This window comes from Dendrobates tinctorius, unplaced genomic scaffold, assembly GCF_039654945.1.
Source record: "Dendrobates tinctorius isolate UK_male_01 unplaced genomic scaffold, ASM3965494v1 ptg000195l, whole genome shotgun sequence".
In the NCBI taxonomy this organism is placed as follows: domain Eukaryota; kingdom Metazoa; phylum Chordata; class Amphibia; order Anura; family Dendrobatidae; genus Dendrobates; species Dendrobates tinctorius.
Window position 1 is genome coordinate 642,481 of NW_027361862.1, and position 23,474 is coordinate 665,954.

General features: G+C 49.1%; 1 protein-coding gene across 1 annotated transcript in view; it reads right to left on the bottom strand.

Moving 5' to 3' along the window:
- Positions 1–23,474, bottom strand: part of FAM204A (family with sequence similarity 204 member A) — a 43,521-nt gene that overhangs the window by 12,487 nt on the left and 7,560 nt on the right. Inside the window, exons 3-5 of the mRNA XM_073552720.1 lie at positions 6,175–6,217; positions 6,001–6,100; positions 2,284–2,373 (exon numbers count right to left, since the gene is read on the bottom strand). Of these exons, the coding sequence (XP_073408821.1) occupies positions 2,284–2,373; positions 6,001–6,100; positions 6,175–6,217 (233 nt within the window). The remainder of the gene's footprint in view (positions 1–2,283; positions 2,374–6,000; positions 6,101–6,174; positions 6,218–23,474) is intronic.

The window sequence follows — 23,474 nt, forward strand, 5'->3', positions numbered from 1 at the left end:
GCTCTCCAGATATCAGTTATATTATACAGAGGAGACATCACCGCTCCCCAGATATCAGTTATATTATACAGAGGAGACATCGCCGCTCCCCAGATATCAGTTATATTATACAGAGGAGACATCACCGCTCCCCAGATATCAGTTATATTATACAGAGGAGACATCACCGCTCCCCAGATATCAGTTATATTATACAGAGGAGACATCACCGCTCTCCAGATATCAGTTATATTATACAGAGGAGACATCACCTCTCCCCAGATATCAGTTATATTATACAGAGGAGACATCGCCGCTCCCCAGATATCAGTTATATTATACAGAGGAGACATCGCCGCTCCCCAGATATCAGTTATATTATACAGAGGAGACATCGCCGCTCCCCAGATATCAGTTATATTATACAGAGGAGACATCGCCGCTCTCCAGATATCAGTTATATTATACAGAGGAGACATCACCGCTCCCCAGATATCAGTTATATTATACAGAGGAGACATCACCGCTCCCCAGATATCAGTTATATTATACAGAGGAGACATCGCCGCTCCCCAGATATCAGTTATATTATACAGAGGAGACATCGCCGCTCCCCAGATATCAGTTATATTATACAGAGGAGACATCGCCGCTCCCCAGATATCAGTTATATTATACAGAGGAGACATCGCCGCTCCCCAGATATCAGTTATATTATACAGAGGAGACATCACCGCTCCCCAGATATCAGTTATATTATACAGAGGTGACATCGCCGCTCCCCAGATATCAGTTATATTATACAGAGGAGACATCGCCGCTCTCCAGATATCAGTTATATTATACAGAGGAGACATCGCCGCTCTCCAGATATCAGTTATATTATACAGAGGAGACATCGCCGCTCTCCAGATATCAGTTATATTATACAGAGGAGACATCGCCGCTCTCCAGATATCAGTTATATTATACAGAGGAGACATCGCCGCTCTCCAGATATCAGTTATATTATACAGAGGAGACATCGCCGCTCTCCAGATATCAGTTATATTATACAGAGGTGACATCACCGCTCCCCAGATATCAGTTATATTATACAGAGGAGACATCACCGCTCCCCAGATATCAGTTATATTATACAGAGGAGACATCACCGCTCCCCAGATATCAGTTATATTATACAGAGGAGACATCACCGCTCCCCAGATATCAGTTATATTATACAGAGGAGACATCACCGCTCCCCAGATATCAGTTATATTATACAGAGGAGACATCACCGCTCCCCAGATATCAGTTATATTATACAGAGGAGACATCGCCGCTCCCCAGATATCAGTTATATTATACAGAGGAGACATCGCCGCTCCCCAGATATCAGTTATATTATACAGAGGAGACATCACCGCTCCCCAGATATCAGTTATATTATACAGAGGTGACATCACCGCTCTCCAGATATCAGTTATATTATACAGAGGAGACATCACCGCTCCCCAGATATCAGTTATATTATACAGAGGTGACATCACCGCTCCCCAGATATCAGTTATATTATACAGAGGAGACATCACCGCTCCCCAGATATCAGTTATATTATACAGAGGAGACATCACCGCTCTCCAGATATCAGTTATATTATACAGAGGAGACATCACCGCTCTCCAGATATCAGTTATATTATACAGAGGAGACATCGCCGCTCCCCAGATATCAGTTATATTATACAGAGGAGACATCGCCGCTCCCCAGATATCAGTTATATTATACAGAGGAGACATCACCGCTCTCCAGATATCAGTTATATTATACAGAGGAGACATCACCGCTCCCCAGATATCAGTTATATTATACAGAGGAGACATCGCCGCTCTCCAGATATCAGTTATATTATACAGAGGAGACATCGCCGCTCTCCAGATATCAGTTATATTATACAGAGGAGACATCGCCGCTCCCCAGATATCAGTTATATTATACAGAGGAGACATCACCGCTCCCCAGATATCAGTTATATTATACAGAGGTGACATCACCGCTCCCCAGATATCAGTTATATTATACAGAGGAGACATCGCCGCTCCCCAGATATCAGTTATATTATACAGAGGAGACATCACCGCTCTCCAGATATCAGTTATATCACACAGGGGGGGATGGCGTCTGTATGAGAAGATCCGTCAGTCTCCAGTGTCGGTGACGTGTCTCTATAACACACGGTCCAGTACACTGACGGCTGTAGACAGACCCTCAGGCAGCGGATGCTCCTGCTCTCCTGTGGTGTCTCTTGCCACCAGCACTCACCTCTCGCGTGGCCAGGCTGTCACTCAGCTCTTCTGCTTTCTCAATGTCTCCTCTACTCAACGCCTCATCCAAATTCTGCTCCAGACATGACTGTAAAGAGAAGAAGCGATTACAATGGTCAAAGGAAATCAGATAATATGCTGTGGGGTATAATGTACCCCAGATCTATAGGTGGAGGCACCAGACTGTGCTATGGGGTATAATGTACCCCAGATCTATAGGTGGAGGCACCAGACTGTGCTATGGGGTATAATGTACCCCAGATCTATAGGTGGAGGCACCAGACTGTGCTATGGGGTATAATGTACCCCAGATCTATAGGTGGAGGCACCAGACTGTGCTATGGGGTATAATGCACCCCAGATCTATAGGTGGAGGCACCAGACTGTGCTATGGGGTATAATGTACCCCAGATCTATAGGTGGAGGCACCAGACTGTGCTATGGGGTATAATGTACCCCAGATCTATAGGTGGAGGCACCAGACTGTGCTATGGGGTATAATGTACCCCAGATCTATAGGTGGAGGCACCAGACTGTGCTATGGGGTATAATGCACCCCAGATCTATAGGTGGAGGCACCAGACTGTGCTAGGGGGTATAATGTACCCTAGATCTATAGGTGGAGGCACCAGACTGTGCTATGGGGTATAATGTACCCCAGATCTATAGGTGGAGGCACCAGACTGTGCTATGGGGTATAATGCACCCCAGATCTATAGGTGGAGGCACCAGACTGTGCTAGGGGGTATAATGCACCCCAGATCTATAGGTGGAGGCACCAGACTGTGCTAGGGGGTATAATGCACCCCAGATCTATAGGTGGAGGCACCAGACTGTGCTATGGGGTATAATGTACCCCAGATCTATAGGTGGAGGCACCAGACTGTGCTATGGGGTATAATGTACCCCAGATCTATAGGTGGAGGCACCAGACTGTGCTATGGGGTATAATGTACCCCAGATCTATAGGTGGAGGCACCAGACTGTGCTATGGGGTGTAATGTACCCCAGATCTATAGGTGGAGGCACCAGACTGTGCTAGGGGGTATAATGTACCCTAGATCTATAGATGGAGGCACCAGACTGTGCTATGGGGTATAATGTACCCCAGATCTATAGGTGGAGGCACCAGACTGTGCTATGGGATGCACCCCAGATCTATAGGTGGAGGCACCAGACTGTGCTAGGGGGTATAATGTACCCTAGATCTATAGATGGAGGCACCAGACTGTGCTATGGGGTATAATGTACCCCAGATCTATAGGTGGAGGCACCAGACTGTGCTATGGGGTATAATGCACCCCAGATCTATAGGTGGAGGCACCAGACTGTGCTATGGGGTATAATGCACGCAAGATCTATAGGTGGAGGCACCAGACTGTGCTAGGGGGTATAATGTACCCTAGATCTATAGATGGAGGCACCAGACTGTGCTATGGGGTATAATGTACCCCAGATCTATAGGTGGAGGCACCAGACTGTGCTATGGGGTATAATGCACGCAAGATCTATAGGTGGAGGCACCAGACTGTGCTAGGGGGTATAATGTACCCTAGATCTATAGATGGAGGCACCAGACTGTGCTATTGGGGTATAATGTACCCTAGATCTATAGATGGAGGCACCAGACTGTGCTATTGGGGTATAATGTACCCCAGATCTATAGGTGGAGGCACCAGACTGTGCTATGGGGTATAATGCACCCCAGATCTATAGGTGGAGGCACCAGACTGTGCTATGGGGTATAATGTACCCCAGATCTATAGGTGGAGGCACCAGACAGTGCTATGGGGTATAATGTACCCCAGATCTATAGATGGAGGCACCAGACTGTGCTATGGGGTATAATGTACCCCAGATCTATAGATGGAGGCACCAGACTGTGCTATGGGGTATAATGTACCCCAGATCTATAGATGGAGGCACCAGACTGTGCTATGGGGTATAATGTACCCCAGATCTATAGGTGGAGGCACCAGACTGTGCTATGGGGTGTAATGTACCCCAGATCTATAGCTGGAGGCACCAGACTGTGCTATGGGGTGTAATGTACCCCAGATCTATAGCTGGAGGCACCAGACTGTGCTGTGGGGTATAATGTACCCCAGATCTATAGGTGGAGGCACCAGACTGTGCTATGGGGTATAATGTACCCCAGATCTATAGATGGAGGCACCAGACTGTGCTATGGGGTATAATGTACCCCAGATCTATAGGTGGAGGCACCAGACTGTGCTATGGGGTGTAATGTACCCCAGATCTATAGCTGGAGGCACCAGACTGTGCTATGGGGTATAATGTACCCCAGATCTATAGATGGAGGCACCAGACTGTGCTATGGGGTGTAATGTACCCCAGATCTATAGCTGGAGGCACCAGACTGTGCTATGGGGTGTAATGTACCCCAGATCTATAGGTGGAGGCACCAGACTGTGCTATGGGGTATAATGTACCCCAGATCTATAGCTGGAGGCACCAGACTGTGCTATGGGGTATAATGTACCCCAGCTCTATAGGTGGAGGCACCAGACTGTGCTATGGGGTGTAATGTACCCCAGATCTATAGCTGGAGGCACCAGACTGTGCTGTGGGGTATAATGTACCCCAGATCTATAGGTGGAGGCACCAGACTGTGCTATGGGGTATAATGTACCCCAGATCTATAGATGGAGGCACCAGACTGTGCTATGGGGTATAATGTACCCCAGATCTATAGGTGGAGGCACCAGACTGTGCTATGGGGTGTAATGTACCCCAGATCTATAGCTGGAGGCACCAGACTGTGCTATGGGGTATAATGTACCCCAGATCTATAGATGGAGGCACCAGACTGTGCTATGGGGTGTAATGTACCCCAGATCTATAGCTGGAGGCACCAGACTGTGCTATGGGGTGTAATGTACCCCAGATCTATAGGTGGAGGCACCAGACTGTGCTATGGGGTATAATGTACCCCAGATCTATAGCTGGAGGCACCAGACTGTGCTATGGGGTATAATGTACCCCAGCTCTATAGGTGGAGGCACCAGACTGTGCTATGGGGTGTAATGTACCCCAGATCTATAGCTGGAGGCACCAGACTGTGCTATGGGGTATAATGTACCCCAGATCTATAGATGGAGGCACCAGACTGTGCTATGGGGTATAATGTACCCCAGATCTATAGCTGGAGGCACCAGACTGTGCTATGGGGTATAATGTACCCCAGATCTATAGATGGAGGCACCAGACTGTGCTATGGGGTGTAATGTACCCCAGATCTATAGATGGAGGCACCAGACTGTGCTATGGGGTATAATGTACCCCAGATCTATAGATGGAGGCACCAGACTGTGCTATGGGGTATAATGTACCCCAGATCTATAGCTGGAGGCACCAGACTGTGCTATGGGGTATAATGTACCCCAGATCTATAGCTGGAGGCACCAGACTGTGCTATGGGGTATAATGTACCCCAGATCTATAGCTGGAGGCACCAGACTGTGCTATGGGGTATAATGTACCCCAGCTCTATAGGTGGAGGCACCAGACTGTGCTATGGGGTATAATGTACCCCAGATCTATAGATGGAGGCACCAGACTGTGCTATGGGGTATAATGTACCCCAGATCTATAGGTGGAGGCACCAGACTGTGCTGTGGGGTATAATGTATCCCAGCTCTATAGCTGGAGGTATCCAGTTGTCGGACGCCTGTGTCGTTCAGTGTTCGCTCACCTTCCTCATCACCTTGTTGGACACAGGAGGATTCAGACGGTCATCGACCCCGAAGTATTCCTGCAGGGTGTCCAGGGCTGGCATCTGATCGGTTTTCATGCTGTGGCAGAACATACAGACTTGATTTCTTGTACGCCGATGCCCCCCATCCCTCCCACTTGGAGCCCATCGCACCTCTCACCATCCTGGTCCTCCGGATGACGACGTTTTCGTTTTCCTGATTACAGAAAAAGTTATATTAGGGTAAAGAGACAGATCAGCGATCAGCCGACGCGAGAACGGCGCTGTGCAAATCATGAACCGCCATCGCACCGACAACTGGCAGCACACGGGTCCCGTCCGATGCACGACCTGGAATAACCCTGGAGTGCAGAGGGGGAGGAGCCTGCAGAATGATGTCACAATGACATCAAAGGGCATGCCCGCAAGCTCCTCCCCCCGGCCAGGGTGACTGCACCCCAGGGCCTCATCCCTCCTGTGCTGTCGGTATAGGGCGATATTCTGCCCCTCGATGCAGAGCTCACGACCATTAGGGAGGAAGGATGTAGAGAGCGAAGGTCATAGGAGGCCTTCTGAGCTTGTTATGCCATCTGTGCGGGGAGGGAGAGGAGGTGAGACGTGTCATCACCTAGAGACTTGTACAGGAGTGTTGTAAGCATGCTGCTGTCTGTGCAGGGGTCACAGAGCAGTGAGGGAGAGAAGATAAGCTGTGACATCATCTACAGGAGTGTTGTGAACATGCTGCGGTCTGTGCAAGTTATTGTGTGGGGAGGGAGAGGAGGTGGGCTGTGACTTCTATGTTTCTACAAGAGTGTTGTGAGCATGCTGTGGTCTGCGATGGGTTTACAGTGCAGGGAGGAAGAGGAGCTGTGATATCACCTAGCGACTTATGTGACTGTTGATAGCATCGTGCAGTCTGTGCAGGAGTCACTGTGCAGGGAGGGAGAGGAATCAGAATGGTAGAGTTGAAAGGGACCTCCTGGTCCATCTGGTCCAACCCCCTGCTCAAAGCAGGATTCGCTAAATCATCCCCGTCAGATGTCTGTCCAGCCTCTGTTTGAAGACTTCCATTGAAGGAGAACTCACCACTTCTCGTGGGAGCCTGTTCCACTCATTGATCGCCCTCACTGTCAAAGTTTTTTCTAATATCTAATCTGTGTCTCCTCCCATTCAGCTTCATCCCATTGCTTCTAGTCTTTCCTTGTGCAAATGAGAATAAAGTTGATCCTTCTACAATGTGACAGCCCTTTAGATATTTGTAGACAGCTATTAAGTCTCCTCTCAGTCTTCTCTTCTGCAGCTAAACATTCCCAAATCCTGCAACCTTTCCTCATAAGACAGGGTTTGCAGACCGGTCACCATTCTGGTCGCTCTTTTCTGAACTTGCTCCAGTTTGTTGATGTCTTTTTTAAAATGTGGTGCCCAAAACTGGACACAATATTCCAGATGAGGTCTGACCAAAGAGGAGTAGAGGGAAATAATGACTTCACGTGATCTAGACTGTATGCTTCTGTTAATACATCCTAGAATTGCATTTGCCTTTTTTGCTGCTGCATCACACTGTTGACTCATATTCAGTCTGTGATCTATTAGTATACCCAAGTCTTTTTCACATGTGCTGTTGCTTAGCCCTATTCCTCCCATTCTGTATATGCTTTTTTCATTTTTAGTGCCCAGATGTAGTACTTTGCATTTCTCCCTGTTAAAAACCATTCTGTTAGTTGCTGCCCACTTCTCCAGTTTATTTATATCTTTTTGAATCCTCTCTCTCTCTTCTCTAGTATTAGCTATCCCTCCTAGCTTTGTGTCATCAGCAAATTTAATCAGTTTACCCTCAATTCCTTCATCTAAATCGTTGATAAAGATGTTGAACAATACAGGGCCCAGGACAGAGCCCTGTGGTACCCCACTTGAGACATTCTTCCAACTGGATGTGCAGCCATTTACGACCACTCTTTGGGTCCGATCACTAAGCCAGTTATGAATCCACCTAACAGTTGCCTTGTCCATTCTATATTTAGTCATTTTTTCAATACGGATTGTATGAGAGACTTTGTCTAATGCTTTGCTGAAGTCAAGGAGGTGAGCTGTGACTTCACCTGCACTGAGCTGTGGATCCTGTATCCTCCCTTTGTAGCGGTGTAATCCTGACAGTTTTGATATCACTTTTGGTAGACAGAAAAACGTGATCACGTTCTATTGCATTTTTTTGGTGGATGAATTGTAAATGATTCAAGGGCGATTCAGAAGGGTCATTTTCACATTTTTTTCATCCTTTTTAAACCTGCAGTTGTCTGATCACTTGTTGAAGGTCTAAGCTTCACCACCATCTCTCTACTGAGGACAACGTCATCTAGTGTAATGGACTGCGGGTCAAGTCCCGAACACGCAGAGGTGGAAAAAAGAACAGAACTGCTAAATCAAAAATTGGCCTAGTGAGGAAGGGATTAAATATGTGGCGTTGCGGTGAATCCCTTTAAAGAGAGCAGTTCACCAAATTTTCCATGTTGAGCTGGACCAATCATAAGCAGGGATCAAGACTCAAAGGAAAGGCCACGTCCTATCCCGAGCTGAGAGCTAGTGTGTGTAAGATGTAGGGATCCGGGTCTCACCTCCTGCAGGAGGCAGCGCGCGAGACGGGCGGCACAGCAGAGCCCACAGCACACAAGACTGGCGGCGCAGCAGAGCCCACAGAGCACGAGACTGGCGGCGCAGCAGAGCCCACAGAGCACGAGACGGGCGGTGCAGCAGAGCCCACAGAGCACGAGACTGGCAGCGCAGCAGAGCCCACAGCACACGAGACTGGCGGCGCAGCAGAGCCCACAGAGCGCGAGACGGGCGGCGCAGCAGAGCCCACAGAGCGCGAGACGGGCGGCGCAGCAGAGCCCACAGCGCGTGTGAACATCTGAAGTTGTGGGTTGTAATAATCACCTAGGCAGGTTAACAATACAACTATTTTTATTCCATACATCCACGGTTGTACAACAAATCCAGGTAGATGTAAAAACTACAATGTCCTCACTATACAAGATCCCTTCCCCAGGGCTGAGAGTCCCACTGCCCCCATACCAGGTGATACTCACCGTCTCCCAACTTTTGGGAATGATAGAGTTCCTTGATTGCTTCTCGTGTTTGGGCCTTCGGTATACATAATATCTAGCCTGCACGTCTTCCTCTGCTTACTGTCACTGAATGGAAACATTGATTCCTGAGGATGAGCTGGCGAGAAAGTAAATCACTAATAAACACAGCAAGTAAATCTGTAATAAAATACAATAGTATTGACACAACCGGTGCCCCGTGCTGGAAAGAGCCTGAATCCCGTAGAGCCGAGGACTCCGCTCTACATGCATTGGTCCAATAGTCCTTAGTCCGTGGCCAGCTTCTCACACTCCTCCCCCACTTTTTCAGCATGGACACGAGTGTAAGGCCGGGGTCACACTAACAGACGCAAAATACGGTCCGTAGTTTACAGGCGTAATATGGATGAATGGCCCCTAAACAGGGCTCCGTATGTCATCTGTAATCAAGGTGCGGTCGCGTATTTTGCGCATGTCAGCATCCGTATGTAATCCGTATGGCGAGATTTTCTCGCAGGCTTGCAAAATGGACATATAATGGAGCCCTATGACAGGGTTTATAAGAGAAACCAAAGAATAGATATAGACACATAGAATGCGTATATATAGATAGTGTGTGTATATATCTATAATAATAAATGCCCTAAGCAGCTTCTGGTTGTAACAACTTCCGTCCAGTTGTAACCGGTGACGTCACCGCACACACGCACATGTTAACCCTCAACACACCACACCGCCTCAACACACACTCCTCTCACCTTCCACCTCCACTCACGTCCACTCACTCTTTCACTCCACATACGTTCCTTTCTCTCACTCCGTTTCTCATACTCACACCGTCATCGTCGCTGCCCCGACATCTTCCTCCGCTGCCGCGATCCAGGATCCAGACGTTCTCCAGGCCGCCGACATATTCTTGCGGCGACGCCATCTTGAATATCGCGGGACTTCACGAAATCCAAGATGGCGTCCCGCAAGAACATGTCGCTGGTGTGGGCGACATCGGGATCCAAAATGGCGTCGGCGTAATCTCGCGAGATTTCGCCGACGCCATCTTTTTGGATCCTGATGTCGTTTACGCCAGCGACATGTTGTTGCGGCGACGCCATCTTGAATATCGCGGGATTTCACGAAATCCAAGATGGCGTCCCGCAAGAATATGTCGGCGGCCTGGAGAACGTCTGGATCCTGGATCGCGGCAGCGGAGGAAGATGTCGGGGCAGCGACGATGACGGTGTGAGTATGAGAAACGGAGTGAGAGAAAGGAACGTATGTGGAGTGAAAGAGTGAGTGGACGTGAGTGGAGGTGAAAGGTGAGAGGAGTGTGTGTTGAGGCGGTGTGGTGTATTGAGGGTTAACATGGCAAGAGGTGATTTCGCCGACGCCATCTTGCATTCGTGAAATTGCGTCATTTACCTCACGCCGACTTGCTGTGCGGACGCTTGGCATTGCCTGTACCACCATAACTACTGCTGCCTTGGTCCTATGCCTGTTTACTGCCGGTGTCTAATTACTGGACCAATTTGCCTCTACCGCCATAACTATTGCTGCATTGCTCCTCTGCCTGTGTCTAATTACAGGGCCAATTTTCCTCTACCGCCATAACTACTGCTGCATTGCTCCTCTGCCGGTGTCTAATTACAGAGCCAATTTGCCTCTACCGCCATAACTACTGCTGCCTTGCTCCTCTGCCGGTGTCTAATTACTGGACCAATTTGCCTCTACCGCCATAACTATTGCTGCATTGCTCCTCTGCTGGTGTCTAATTACAGGGCCAATTTGCCTCTACCGCCATAACTACTGCTACCTTGCTCCTCTGCCGGTGTCTAATTACAGGGCTAATTTGCCTCTACCGCCATAACTACTGCTGCCTTGCTCCTCTGCCGGTGTCTAATTACAGGGCCAATTTGCCTCTACCGCCATAACTACTGCTGCCTTGCTCCTCTGCCGGTGTCTAATTACTGGACCAATTTGCCTCTACCGCCATAACTATTGCTGCCTTGCTCCTCTGCTGGTGTCTAATTACAGGGCCAATTTGCCTCTACCGCCATAACTACTGCTACCTTGCTCCTCTGCCGGTGTCTAATTACAGGGCTAATTTGCCTCTACCGCCATAACTACTGCTGCCTTGCTCCTCTGCCGGTGTCTAATTACAGGGCCAATTTGCCTCTACCGCCATAACTACTGCTGCCTTGCTCCTCTGCCGGTGTCTAATTACAGGGCTAATTTGCCTCTACCGCCATAACTACTGCTGCCTTGCTCCTCTGCCGGTGTCTAATTACTGGACCAATTTGCCTCTACCGCCATAACTACTGCTGCATTGCTCCTCTGCTGGTGTCTAATTACAGGGCCAATTTGCCTCTACCGCCATAACTACTGCTGCCTTGCTCCTCTGCCGGTGTCTAATTACTGGACCAATTTGCCTCTACCGCCATAACTATTGCTGCATTGCTCCTCTGCTGGTGTCTAATTACAGGGCCAATTTGCCTCTACCGCCATAACTACTGCTACCTTGCTCCTCTGCCGGTGTCTAATTACAGGGCTAATTTGCCTCTACCGCCATAACTACTGCTGCCTTGCTCCTCTGCCGGTGTCTAATTACAGGGCCAATTTGCCTCTACCGCCATAACTACTGCTGCCTTGCTCCTCTGCCGGTGTCTAATTACAGGGCTAATTTGCCTCTACCGCCATAACTACTGCTGCCTTGCTCCTCTGCCGGTGTCTAATTACTGGACCAATTTGCCTCTACCGCCATAACTATTGCTGCATTGCTCCTCTGCTGGTGTCTAATTACAGAGCCAATTTGCCTCTACCGCCATAACTACTGCTACCTTGCTCCTCTGCCGGTGTCTAATTACAGGGCTAATTTGCCTCTACCGCCATAACTACTGCTGCCTTGCTCCTCTGCCGGTGTCTAATTACAGGGCCAATTTGCCTCTACCGCCATAACTACTGCTGCCTTGCTCCTCTGCCGGTGTCTAATTACAGGGCTAATTTGCCTCTACCGCCATAACTACTGCTGCCTTGCTCCTCTGCCGGTGTCTAATTACTGGACCAATTTGCCTCTACCGCCATAACTATTGCTGCATTGCTCCTCTGCTGGTGTCTAATTACAGGGCTAATTTGCCTCTACCGCCATAACTACTGCTGCATTGCTCCTCTGCTGGTGTCTAATTACAGAGCCAATTTGCCTCTACCGCCATAACTACTGCTGCCTTGCTCCTCTGCCGGTGTCTAATTACTGGACCAATTTGCCTCTACCGCCATAACTATTGCTGCATTGCTCCTCTGCTGGTGTCTAATTACAGGGCCAATTTGCCTCTACCGCCATAACTACTGCTACCTTGCTCCTCTGCCGGTGTCTAATTACAGGGCTAATTTGCCTCTACCGCCATAACTACTGCTGCCTTGCTCCTCTGCCGGTGTCTAATTACAGGGCCAATTTGCCTCTACCGCCATAACTACTGCTGCCTTGCTCCTCTGCCGGTGTCTAATTACAGGGCCAATTTGCCTCTACCGCCATAACTATTGCTACATTGCTCCTCTGCTGGTGTCTAATTACAGGGCTAATTTGCCTCTACCGCCATAACTACTGCTGCATTGCTCCTCTGCTGGTGTCTAATTACAGAGCCAATTTGCCTCTACCGCCATAACTACTGCTGCCTTGCTCCTCTGCCGGTGTCTAATTACTGGACCAATTTGCCTCTACCGCCATAACTATTGCTGCATTGCTCCTCTGCTGGTGTCTAATTACAGGGCCAATTTGCCTCTACCGCCATAACTACTGCTACCTTGCTCCTCTGCCGGTGTCTAATTACAGGGCTAATTTGCCTCTACCGCCATAACTACTGCTGCCTTGCTCCTCTGCCGGTGTCTAATTACAGGGCCAATTTGCCTCTACCGCCATAACTACTGCTGCCTTGCTCCTCTGCCGGTGTCTAATTACAGGGCCAATTTGCCTCTACCGCCATAACTATTGCTACATTGCTCCTCTGCTGGTGTCTAATTACTGGACCAATTTGCCTCTACCGCCATAACTATTGCTGCATTGCTCCTCTGCCGGTGTCTAATTACAGGGCCAATTTGCCTCTACCGCCATAACTACTGCTGCCTTGCTCCTCTGCCGGTGTCTAATTACAGGGCTAATTTGCCTCTACCGCCATAACTACTGCTGCATTGCTCCTCTGCCGGTGTCTAATTACTGGACCAATTTGCCTCTACCGCCATAACTATTGCTGCATTGCTCCTCTGCTGGTGTCTAATTGCAGGGCCAATTTGCCTCTACCGCCATAACTATTGCTGCATTGCTCCTCTGCCTGTGTCTAATTACAGGACCAATTTTCCTCTACCGCCATAACTACTGCTGCATTGCTCCTCTGCCGGTGTCTAATTACAGGGCCAATTTGCCTCTACCGCCATAACTACTGCTGCCTTGCTCCTCTGCCGGTGTCTAATTACTGGACCAATTTGCCTCTACCGCCATAACTATTGCTGCATTGCTCCTCTGCTGGTGTCTAATTACAGGGCCAATTTGCCTCTACCGCCATAACTACTGCTACCTTGCTCCTCTGCCGGTGTCTAATTACAGGGCTAATTTGCCTCTACCGCCATAACTACTGCTGCCTTGCTCCTCTGCCGGTGTCTAATTACAGGGCCAATTTGCCTCTACCGCCATAACTACTGCTGCCTTGCTCCTCTGCCGGTGTCTAATTACAGGGCCAATTTGCCTCTACCGCCATAACTATTGCTACATTGCTCCTCTGCTGGTGTCTAATTACTGGACCAATTTGCCTCTACCGCCATAACTATTGCTGCATTGCTCCTCTGCCGGTGTCTAATTACAGGGCCAATTTGCCTCTACCGCCATAACTACTGCTGCCTTGCTCCTCTGCCGGTGTCTAATTACAGGGCTAATTTGCCTCTACCGCCATAACTACTGCTGCATTGCTCCTCTGCCGGTGTCTAATTACTGGACCAATTTGCCTCTACCGCCATAACTATTGCTGCATTGCTCCTCTGCTGGTGTCTAATTGCAGGGCCAATTTGCCTCTACCGCCATAACTATTGCTGCATTGCTCCTCTGCCTGTGTCTAATTACAGGACCAATTTTCCTCTACCGCCATAACTACTGCTGCATTGCTCCTCTGCCGGTGTCTAATTACAGGGCCAATTTGCCTCTACCGCCATAACTACTGCTGCCTTGCTCCTCTGCCGGTGTCTAATTACTGGACCAATTTGCCTCTACCGCCATAACTATTGCTGCATTGCTCCTCTGCTGGTGTCTAATTACAGGGCCAATTTGCCTCTACCGCCATAACTACTGCTACCTTGCTCCTCTGCCGGTGTCTAATTACAGGGCTAATTTGCCTCTACCGCCATAACTACTGCTGCCTTGCTCCTCTGCCGGTGTCTAATTACAGGGCCAATTTGCCTCTACCGCCATAACTACTGCTGCCTTGCTCCTCTGCCGGTGTCTAATTACAGGGCTAATTTGCCTCTACCGCCATAACTATTGCTGCATTGCTCCTCTGCTGGTGTCTAATTGCAGGGCCAATTTGCCTCTACCGCCATAACTATTGCTGCATTGCTCCTCTGCTGGTGTCTAATTACTGGACCAATTTGCCTCTACCGCCATAACTATTGCTGCATTGCTCCTCTGCCGGTGTCTAATTACAGGGCCAATTTGCCTCTACCGCCATAACTACTGCTGCCTTGCTCCTCTGCCGGTGTCTAATTACAGGGCCAATTTGCCTGTACCGCCATAACTACTGCTGCCTTTCTCCTCTGCCTGTGTCTAATTACAGGGCCAATTTGCCTGTACCGCCATAACTACTGCTGCCTTGCTCCTCTGCCGGTGTCTAATTACAGGGCCAATTTGCCTGTACCGCCATAACTACTGCTGCCTTGCTCCTCTGCCGGTGTCTAATTACATGGCCAATTTGCCTATACCGCCATAACTACTGCTGCATTGCTCCTCTGCCTGTGTCTAATTACAGGGCCAATTTGCCTATACCGCCATAACTACTGCTGCCTTGCTCCTCTGCCGGTGTCTAATTACAGGGCTAATTTGCCTATACCGCCATAACTACTGCTGCCTTTCTCCTCTGCCGGTGTCTAATTACAGGGCTAATTTGCCTATACCGCCATAACTACTGCTGCCTTGCTCCTCTGCCGGTGTCTAACTACAGGGCCAATTTGCCTATACCGCCATAACTACTGCTGCATTGCTCCTCTGCCGGTGTCTAATTACAGGGCCAATTTGCCTATACCGCCATAACTACTGCTGCCTTGCTCCTCTGCCTGTGTCTAATTACAGGGCTAATTTGCCTATACCGCCATAACTACTGCTGCCTTGCTCCTCTGCCTGTGTCTAATTACAGGGCTAATTTGCCTATACCGCCATAACTACTGCTGCCTTGCTCCTCTGCCGGTGTCTAATTACAGGGCTAATTTGCCTATACCGCCATAACTACTGCTGCCTTTCTCCTCTGCCGGTGTCTAATTACAGGGCTAATTTGCCTATACCGCCATAACTACTGCTGCCTTGCTCCTCTGCCGGTGTCTAACTACAGGGCCAATTTGCCTATACCGCCATAACTACTGCTGCATTGCTCCTCTGCCGGTGTCTAATTACAGGGCCAATTTGCCTCTACCGCCATAACTACTGCTGCATTGCTCCTCTGCCGGTGTCTAATTACAGGGCCAATTTGCCTCTACCGCCATAACTACTGCTGCCTTGCTCCTCTGCCGGTGTCTAATTACTGGACCAATTTGCCTCTACCGCCATAACTATTGCTGCATTGCTCCTCTGCTGGTGTCTAATTACAGGGCCAATTTGCCTCTACCGCCATAACTACTGCTACCTTGCTCCTCTGCCGGTGTCTAATTACAGGGCTAATTTGCCTCTACCGCCATAACTACTGCTGCCTTGCTCCTCTGCCGGTGTCTAATTACAGGGCCAATTTGCCTCTACCGCCATAACTACTGCTGCCTTGCTCCTCTGCCGGTGTCTAATTACAGGGCTAATTTGCCTCTACCGCCATAACTACTGCTGCATTGCTCCTCTGCCGGTGTCTAATTACTGGACCAATTTGCCTCTACCGCCATAACTATTGCTGCATTGCTCCTCTGCTGGTGTCTAATTACTGGACCAATTTGCCTCTACCGCCATAACTATTGCTGCATTGCTCCTCTGCTGGTGTCTAATTACAGGGCCAATTTGCCTCTACCGCCATAACTACTGCTACCTTGCTCCTCTGCTGGTGTCTAATTACAGGGCCAATTTGCCTCTACCGCCATAACTATTGCTGCATTGCTCCTCTGCTGGTGTCTAATTACAGGGCCAATTTGCCTCTACCGCCATAACTACTGCTGCCTTGCTTTTCTGCCGGTGTCTAATTACTGGACCAATTTGCCTCTACCGCCATAACTATTGCTGCATTGCTCCTCTGCTGGTGTCTAATTACAGGGCCAATTTGCCTCTACCGCCATAACTACTGCTACCTTGCTCCTCTGCCGGTGTCTAATTACAGGGCCAATTTGCCTCTACCGCCATAACTACTGCTGCCTTGCTCCTCTGCCGGTGTCTAATTACATGGCCAATTTGCCTATACCGCCATAACTACTGCTGCATTGCTCCTCTGCCTGTGTCTAATTACAGGGCCAATTTGCCTATACCGCCATAACTACTGCTGCCTTGCTCCTCTGCCGGTGTCTAACTACAGGGCCAATTTGCCTCTACCGCCATAACTACTGCTGCCTTGCTCCTCTGCCGGTGTCTAATTACATGGCCAATTTGCCTATACCGCCATAACTACTGCTGCATTGCTCCTCTGCCTGTGTCTAATTACAGGGCCAATTTGCCTATACCGCCATAACTACTGCTGCCTTGCTCCTCTGCCGGTGTCTAATTACAGGGCCAATTTGCCTCTACCGCCATAACTACTGCTGCCTTGCTCCTCTGCCGGTGTCTAATTACAGGGCCAATTTGCCTCTACCGCCATAACTACTGCTGCCTTGCTCCTCTGCCGGTGTCTAATTACAGGGCCAATTTGCCTCTACCGCCATAACTACTGCTGCCTTGCTCCTCTGCCGGTGTCTAATTACAGGGCTAATTTGCCTCTACCGCCATAACTACTGCTGCCTTGCTCCTCTGCCGGTGTCTAATTACAGGGCCAATTTGCCTCTACCGCCATAACTACTGCTGCCTTGCTCCTCTGCCGGTGTCTAATTACAGGGCTAATTTGCCTCTACCGCCATAACTACTGCTGCCTTGCTCCTCTGCCGGTGTCTAATTACAGGGCCAATTTGCCTGTACCGCCATAACTACTGCTGCCTTGCTCCTCTGCCGGTGTCTAATTACAGGGCCAATTTGCCTGTACCGCCATAACTACTGCTGCCTTGCTCCTCTGCCTGTGTCTAATTACAGGGCCAATTTGCCTGTACCGCCATAACTACTGCTGCCTTGCTCCTCTGCCGGTGTCTAATTACAGGGCCAATTTGCCTGTACCGCCATAACTACTGCTGCCTTGCTCCTCTGCCGGTGTCTAATTACAGGGCCAATTTGCCTGTACCGCCATAACTACTGCTGCCTTTCTCCTCTGCCGGTGTCTAATTACAGGGCCAATTTGCCTATACCGCCATAACTACTGCTGCCTTGCTCCTCTGCCTGTGTCTAATTACATGGCCAATTTGCCTATACCGCCATAACTACTGCTGCATTGCTCCTCTGCCTGTGTCTAATTACAGGGCCAATTTGCCTATACCGCCATAACTACTGCTGCCTTGCTCCTCTGCCGGTGTCTAATTACAGGGCTAATTTGCCTATACCGCCATAACTACTGCTGCCTTTCTCCTCTGCCGGTGTCTAATTACAGGGCTAATTTGCCTATACCGCCATAACTACTGCTGCCTTGCTCCTCTGCCGGTGTCTAACTACAGGGCCAATTTGCCTATACCGCCATAACTACTGCTGCCTTGCTCCTCTGCCGGTGTCTAATTACAGGGCTAATTTGCCTATACCGCCATAACTACTGCTACCTTGCTCCTCTGCCGGTGTCTAACTACAGGGCCAATTTGCCTATACCGCCATAACTACTGCTGCCTTGCTCCTCTGCCGGTGTCTAATTACAGGGCTAATTTGCCTATACCGCCATAACTACTGCTGCCTTGCTCCTCTGCCGGTGTCTAACTACAGGGCCAATTTGCCTATACCGCCATAACTACTGCTGCCTTGCTCCTCTGCCGGTGTCTAATTACAGGGCCAATTTGCCTATACCGCCATAACTACTGCTACCTTGCTCCTCTGCCGGTGTCTAACTACAGGGCCAATTTGCCTATACCGCCATAACTACTGCTGCCTTGCTCCTCTGCCGGTGTCTAATTACAGGGCTAATTTGCCTATACCGCCATAACTACTGCTGCCTTGCTCCTCTGCCGGTGTCTAATTACAGGGCCAATTTGCCTATACCGCCATAACTACTGCTGCCTTGCTCCTCTGCCTGTGTCTAATTACAGGGCTAATTTGCCTATACCGCCATAACTACTGCTGCCTTGCTCCTCTGCCTGTGTCTAATTACAGGGCTAATTTGCCTATACCGCCATAACTACTGCTGCCTTGCTCCTCTGCCGGTGTCTAATTACAGGGCCAATTTGCCTATACCGCCATAACTACTGCTGCCTTGCTCCTCTGCCTGTGTCTAATTACAGGGCTAATTTGCCTATACCGCCATAACTACTGCTGCCTTGCTCCTCTGCCTGTGTCTAATTACAGGGCTAATTTGCCTATACCGCCATAACTACTGCTGCCTTGCTCCTCTGCCGGTGTCTAATTACAGGGCCAATTTGCCTATACCGCCATAACTACTGCTGCCTTGCTCCTCTGCCGGTGTCTAACTACAGGGCCAATTTGCCTATACCGCCATAACTACTGCTGCCTTGCTCCTCTGCCGGTGTCTAACTACAGGGCCAATTTGCCTATACCGCCATAACTACTGCTGCCTTGCTCCTCTGCCGGTGTCTAACTACAGGGCCAATTTGCCTCTACCGCCATAACTACTGCTGCCTTGCTCCTCTGCCTGTGTCTAATTACAGGGCCAATTTGCCTATACCGCCATAACTACTGCTGCCTTGCTCCTCTGCCGGTGTCTAACTACAGGGCCAATTTGCCTATACCGCCATAACTACTGCTGCCTTGCTCCTCTGCCGGTGTCTAACTACAGGGCCAATTTGCCTATACCGCCATAACTACTGCTGCCTTGCCGCTCTGCCGGTGTCTAATTACAGGGCTAATTTGCCTCTACCGCCATAACTACTGCTGCCTTGCTCCTCTGCTGGTGTCTAATTACAGGGCTAATTTGCCTCTACCGCCATAACTACTGCTGCCTTGCTCCTCTGCTGGTGTCTAATTACAGGGCCAATTTGCCTCTACCGCCATAACTACTGCTGCCTTGCTCCTCTGCTGGTGTCTAATTACAGGGCCAATTTGCCTCTACCGCCATAACTACTGCTGCCTTGCTCCTCTGCCGGTGTCTAATTACAGGGCCAATTTGCCTCTACCGCCATAACTACTGCTGCCTTGCTCCTCTGCTGGTGTCTAATTACAGGGCTAATTTGCCTCTACCGCCATAACTACTGCTGCCTTGCTCCTCTGCTGGTGTCTAATTACAGGGCCAATTTGCCTCTACCGCCATAACTACTGCTGCCTTGCTCCTCTGCTGGTGTCTAATTACAGGGCCAATTTGCCTCTACCGCCATAACTACTGCTGCCTTGCTCCTCTGCCGGTGTCTAATTACAGGGCCAATTTGCCTCTACCGCCATAACTACTGCTGCCTTGCTCCTCTGCCGGTGTCTAATTACAGGGCCAATTTGCCTCTACCGCCATAACTACTGCTGCCTTGCTCCTCTGCTGGTGTCTAATTACAGGGCCAATTTGCCTCTACCGCCATAACTACTGCTGCCTTGCTCCTCTGCTGGTGTCTAATTACAGGGCCAATTTGCCTATACCGCCATAACTACTGCTGCCTTGCTCCTCTGCTGGTGTCTAATTACAGGGCCAATTTGCCTCTACCGCCATAACTACTGCTGCCTTGCTCCTCTGCTGGTGTCTAATTACAGGGCCAATTTGCCTCTACCGCCATAACTACTGCTGCCTTGCTCCTCTGCTGGTGTCTAATTACAGGGCCAATTTGCCTATACCGCCATAACTACTGCTGCCTTGCTCCTCTGCCTGTGTCTAATTACAGGGCCAATTTGCCTATACCGCCATAACTACTGCTGCCTTGCTCCTCTGCCGGTGTCTAACTACAGGGCCAATTTGCCTATACCGCCATAACTACTGCTGCCTTGCTCCTCTGCCGGTGTCTAATTACAGGGCCAATTTGCCTCTACCGCCATAACTACTGCTGCCTTGCTCCTCTGCCTGTGTCTAATTACAGGGCCAATTTGCCTATACCGCCATAACTACTGCTGCCTTGCTCCTCTGCCGGTGTCTAACTACAGGGCCAATTTGCCTATACCGCCATAACTACTGCTGCCTTGCTCCTCTGCCGGTGTCTAATTACAGGGCCAATTTGCCTCTACCGCCATAACTACTGCTGCATTGCTCCTCTGCCGGTGTCTAATTACAGGGCCAATTTGCCTCTACCGCCATAACTACTGCTGCCTTGCTCCTCTGCCGGTGTCTAACTACAGGGCCAATTTGCCTATACCGCCATAACTACTGCTGCCTTGCTCCTCTCCCGGTGTCTAATTACAGGGCTAATTTGCCTCTACCGCCATAACTACTGCTGCCTTGCTCCTCTGCCTGTGTCTAATTACAGGGCCAATTTGCCTCTACCACTTCATAACTACTGCTGGGCAATTACAGGGTCAATTAGTATCTGTTTACTCTACAATACTCCAGGACGCCTTCTTCACTGCCAGATAACTGCCAAATAGACTCCTTTACCTGTGCCAACATGAGTCATAACAAAAAGTATGCCAATGCCAGTGAAAGGAAAGCAGCTTTAGCACTACGACAAAAACAACGCCGTGCTAATGAGACTCCTGAGGAAAAACACCATCGCCTTGAGAAGATTAAGGCTTATAAACGCCGTCGCCTCACACACGAATCCCCTAACTCTAAATCCATAAGATTGGCTGAAGAAGCCTCTGCACGCCGTCACCGCCGACAACAGACGGCCTCTTCCTCATCATTATTATTAGACTCACAACAGGATGCTTCCACATCAGCATGTGGAACAATTTACTGCTACACTTCATCCCATATGCCGTTCACTGACATAACTAATCAGCAATCTGTTTCTGCCCTATCAATACCACCATTCAATACCGACGCACAGTATGCCAATGCCAGTGAAAGGAAAGCAGCTTTAGCACTACGACAAAAACAACGCCGTGCTAATGAGACTCCTGAGGAAAAACACCATCGACTTGACAAGATTAAGGCTTATAAACGCCGTCGTCTCACACACGAATCCCCTAACTCTAAATCTATTACATTGGCTGAAGAAGCCTCTACACGCCATCACCGCCAACAACAGACGGCCTCTTCCTCATCATTATTATTAGACTCACAACAGGATGCTTCCACATCAGCATGTGGAACAAGTTACTACCACACTTCATCCTATATGCCGTTCACTGACATAACTAATCAGCAATCTGTTTCTGCCCTATCAATACCACCATTAGTCAATACCAACGCACAGTTTCTTCACATACAAGCTGCAGTTAGCCCGCAGAAAGTGCAACCAAGACAAATATACGTTGGTCTCAAAACTAGGCGCACCCCCCAGTTGGACATGCACTTCTACTACAACCTCACATTTTCACTAATGATGAAAATAGTATTACCGAACACAGCTGTGGTGACATGACCCATGTATGTGAGCATTGCGAAGCTTTGCATTTTGTAGCAGAGATACCTTCTGATAACAACTTTACGCTCTGCTGTCAGAAGGGTAAAGTCCATGTACCCATACTACAATATCCTGATGTCTTTACACGTTTGCTGAAAGGGCAAAGTGAATTTAGCAAAAATTTCATGGATAATATTCGAAGTATTAACAGTTCCTTTGCTTTTGCCTCCATGGGTGCAAATATTTCACCACCTCCTGGATATGGCCCATACTGTTTCCGCATACATGGCCAGATCTATCATAGAACTGAAACACTACATCCCTCAGATGACCAGCAACGCGCATTTGCCCAACTTTACATTCTCGATATCGCTACCGCAAACGAACAACGCTTACGATGTAAAGAAAATCAAAAATGTCATCCTACATTGATGAACATTATTGCCCTTCAAATCCAAACTATTAATCCTTTTGTGGAAGCTTATCAAATGTTACGTGATGTGGAAGAACAAGAAAAAATTAAATCTCTACAAAACGGAACTGTCATGCCAAACATCACTATGGCTATTAAACAAGATCGTACTCAAGACCCTCGACGCTACAATAATCCCACTGTCAGTGAAGTAGCAGTCGTGTTTCAAAATGACAATGGTGAGCCACTAATGTCCACTCGCAGGATTTCAGAATACTCAAGATGGCATGGCCGCAAGAACATGTCGCCGGCGTGGACAATGTCGGGATCCAGGATGGCGCCGGCGGAAGAAGATGTCGGGGATCGTGGAGCAGCGACGATGACGGTGTGAGTATGAGAGACGGAGTGAGAGAAAGGGTCGTATGTGGAGTGAAAGAGTGAATGGACGTGAGAGGAGATGGTGAAAGGTGAGAGGAGTGTGTGTTGAGGCGGTGTGGTGTGTTGAGGAGGTGTGTGTGTATTGAGGGTTAACATGGCAAGAGGTGTGTCACTATCCTCTCGATGCGATAGCATCGGGCCTTAATCTACTATAATAAATGCGCTAAGCAGCTTCCGGGTTGTAACAACTTCCGTCCAGTTGTAACTGGTGACGTCACAGCACACCTCTTGCCATGTTAACCCTCAACACACCACTCCTCAACACACACACTCCTCTCACTATCTCCACTAATGTCCACTCGCAGGATTTCAGAATACTCAAGATGGCGTGGCCGCATGAACATGTCGCCGGCGTGGACAATGTCGGGATCCAGGATGGCGCCGTCGGAAGATGATGTCGGGGATCGTGGAGCAGCGACGATGACAGTGTGAGTATGAGAGACGGAGTGAGAGAAAGGGTCGTATGTGGAGTGAAAGAGTGAGTGGAGATGGTGAGAGGAGTGTGTGTTGAGGTGTGTGTGTGTATTGAGGGTTAACATGGCAAGGTGTGTCACTATCCTCTCGATGCGATAGCATCGGGCCTTAATCTAGTATATATATATATATATATGTATTCTATTCGTCTATCTCTATTCTTTCGTTTCTTTATTAACCTGTCAGTGTGAGTTTACTGTATCGCGCAC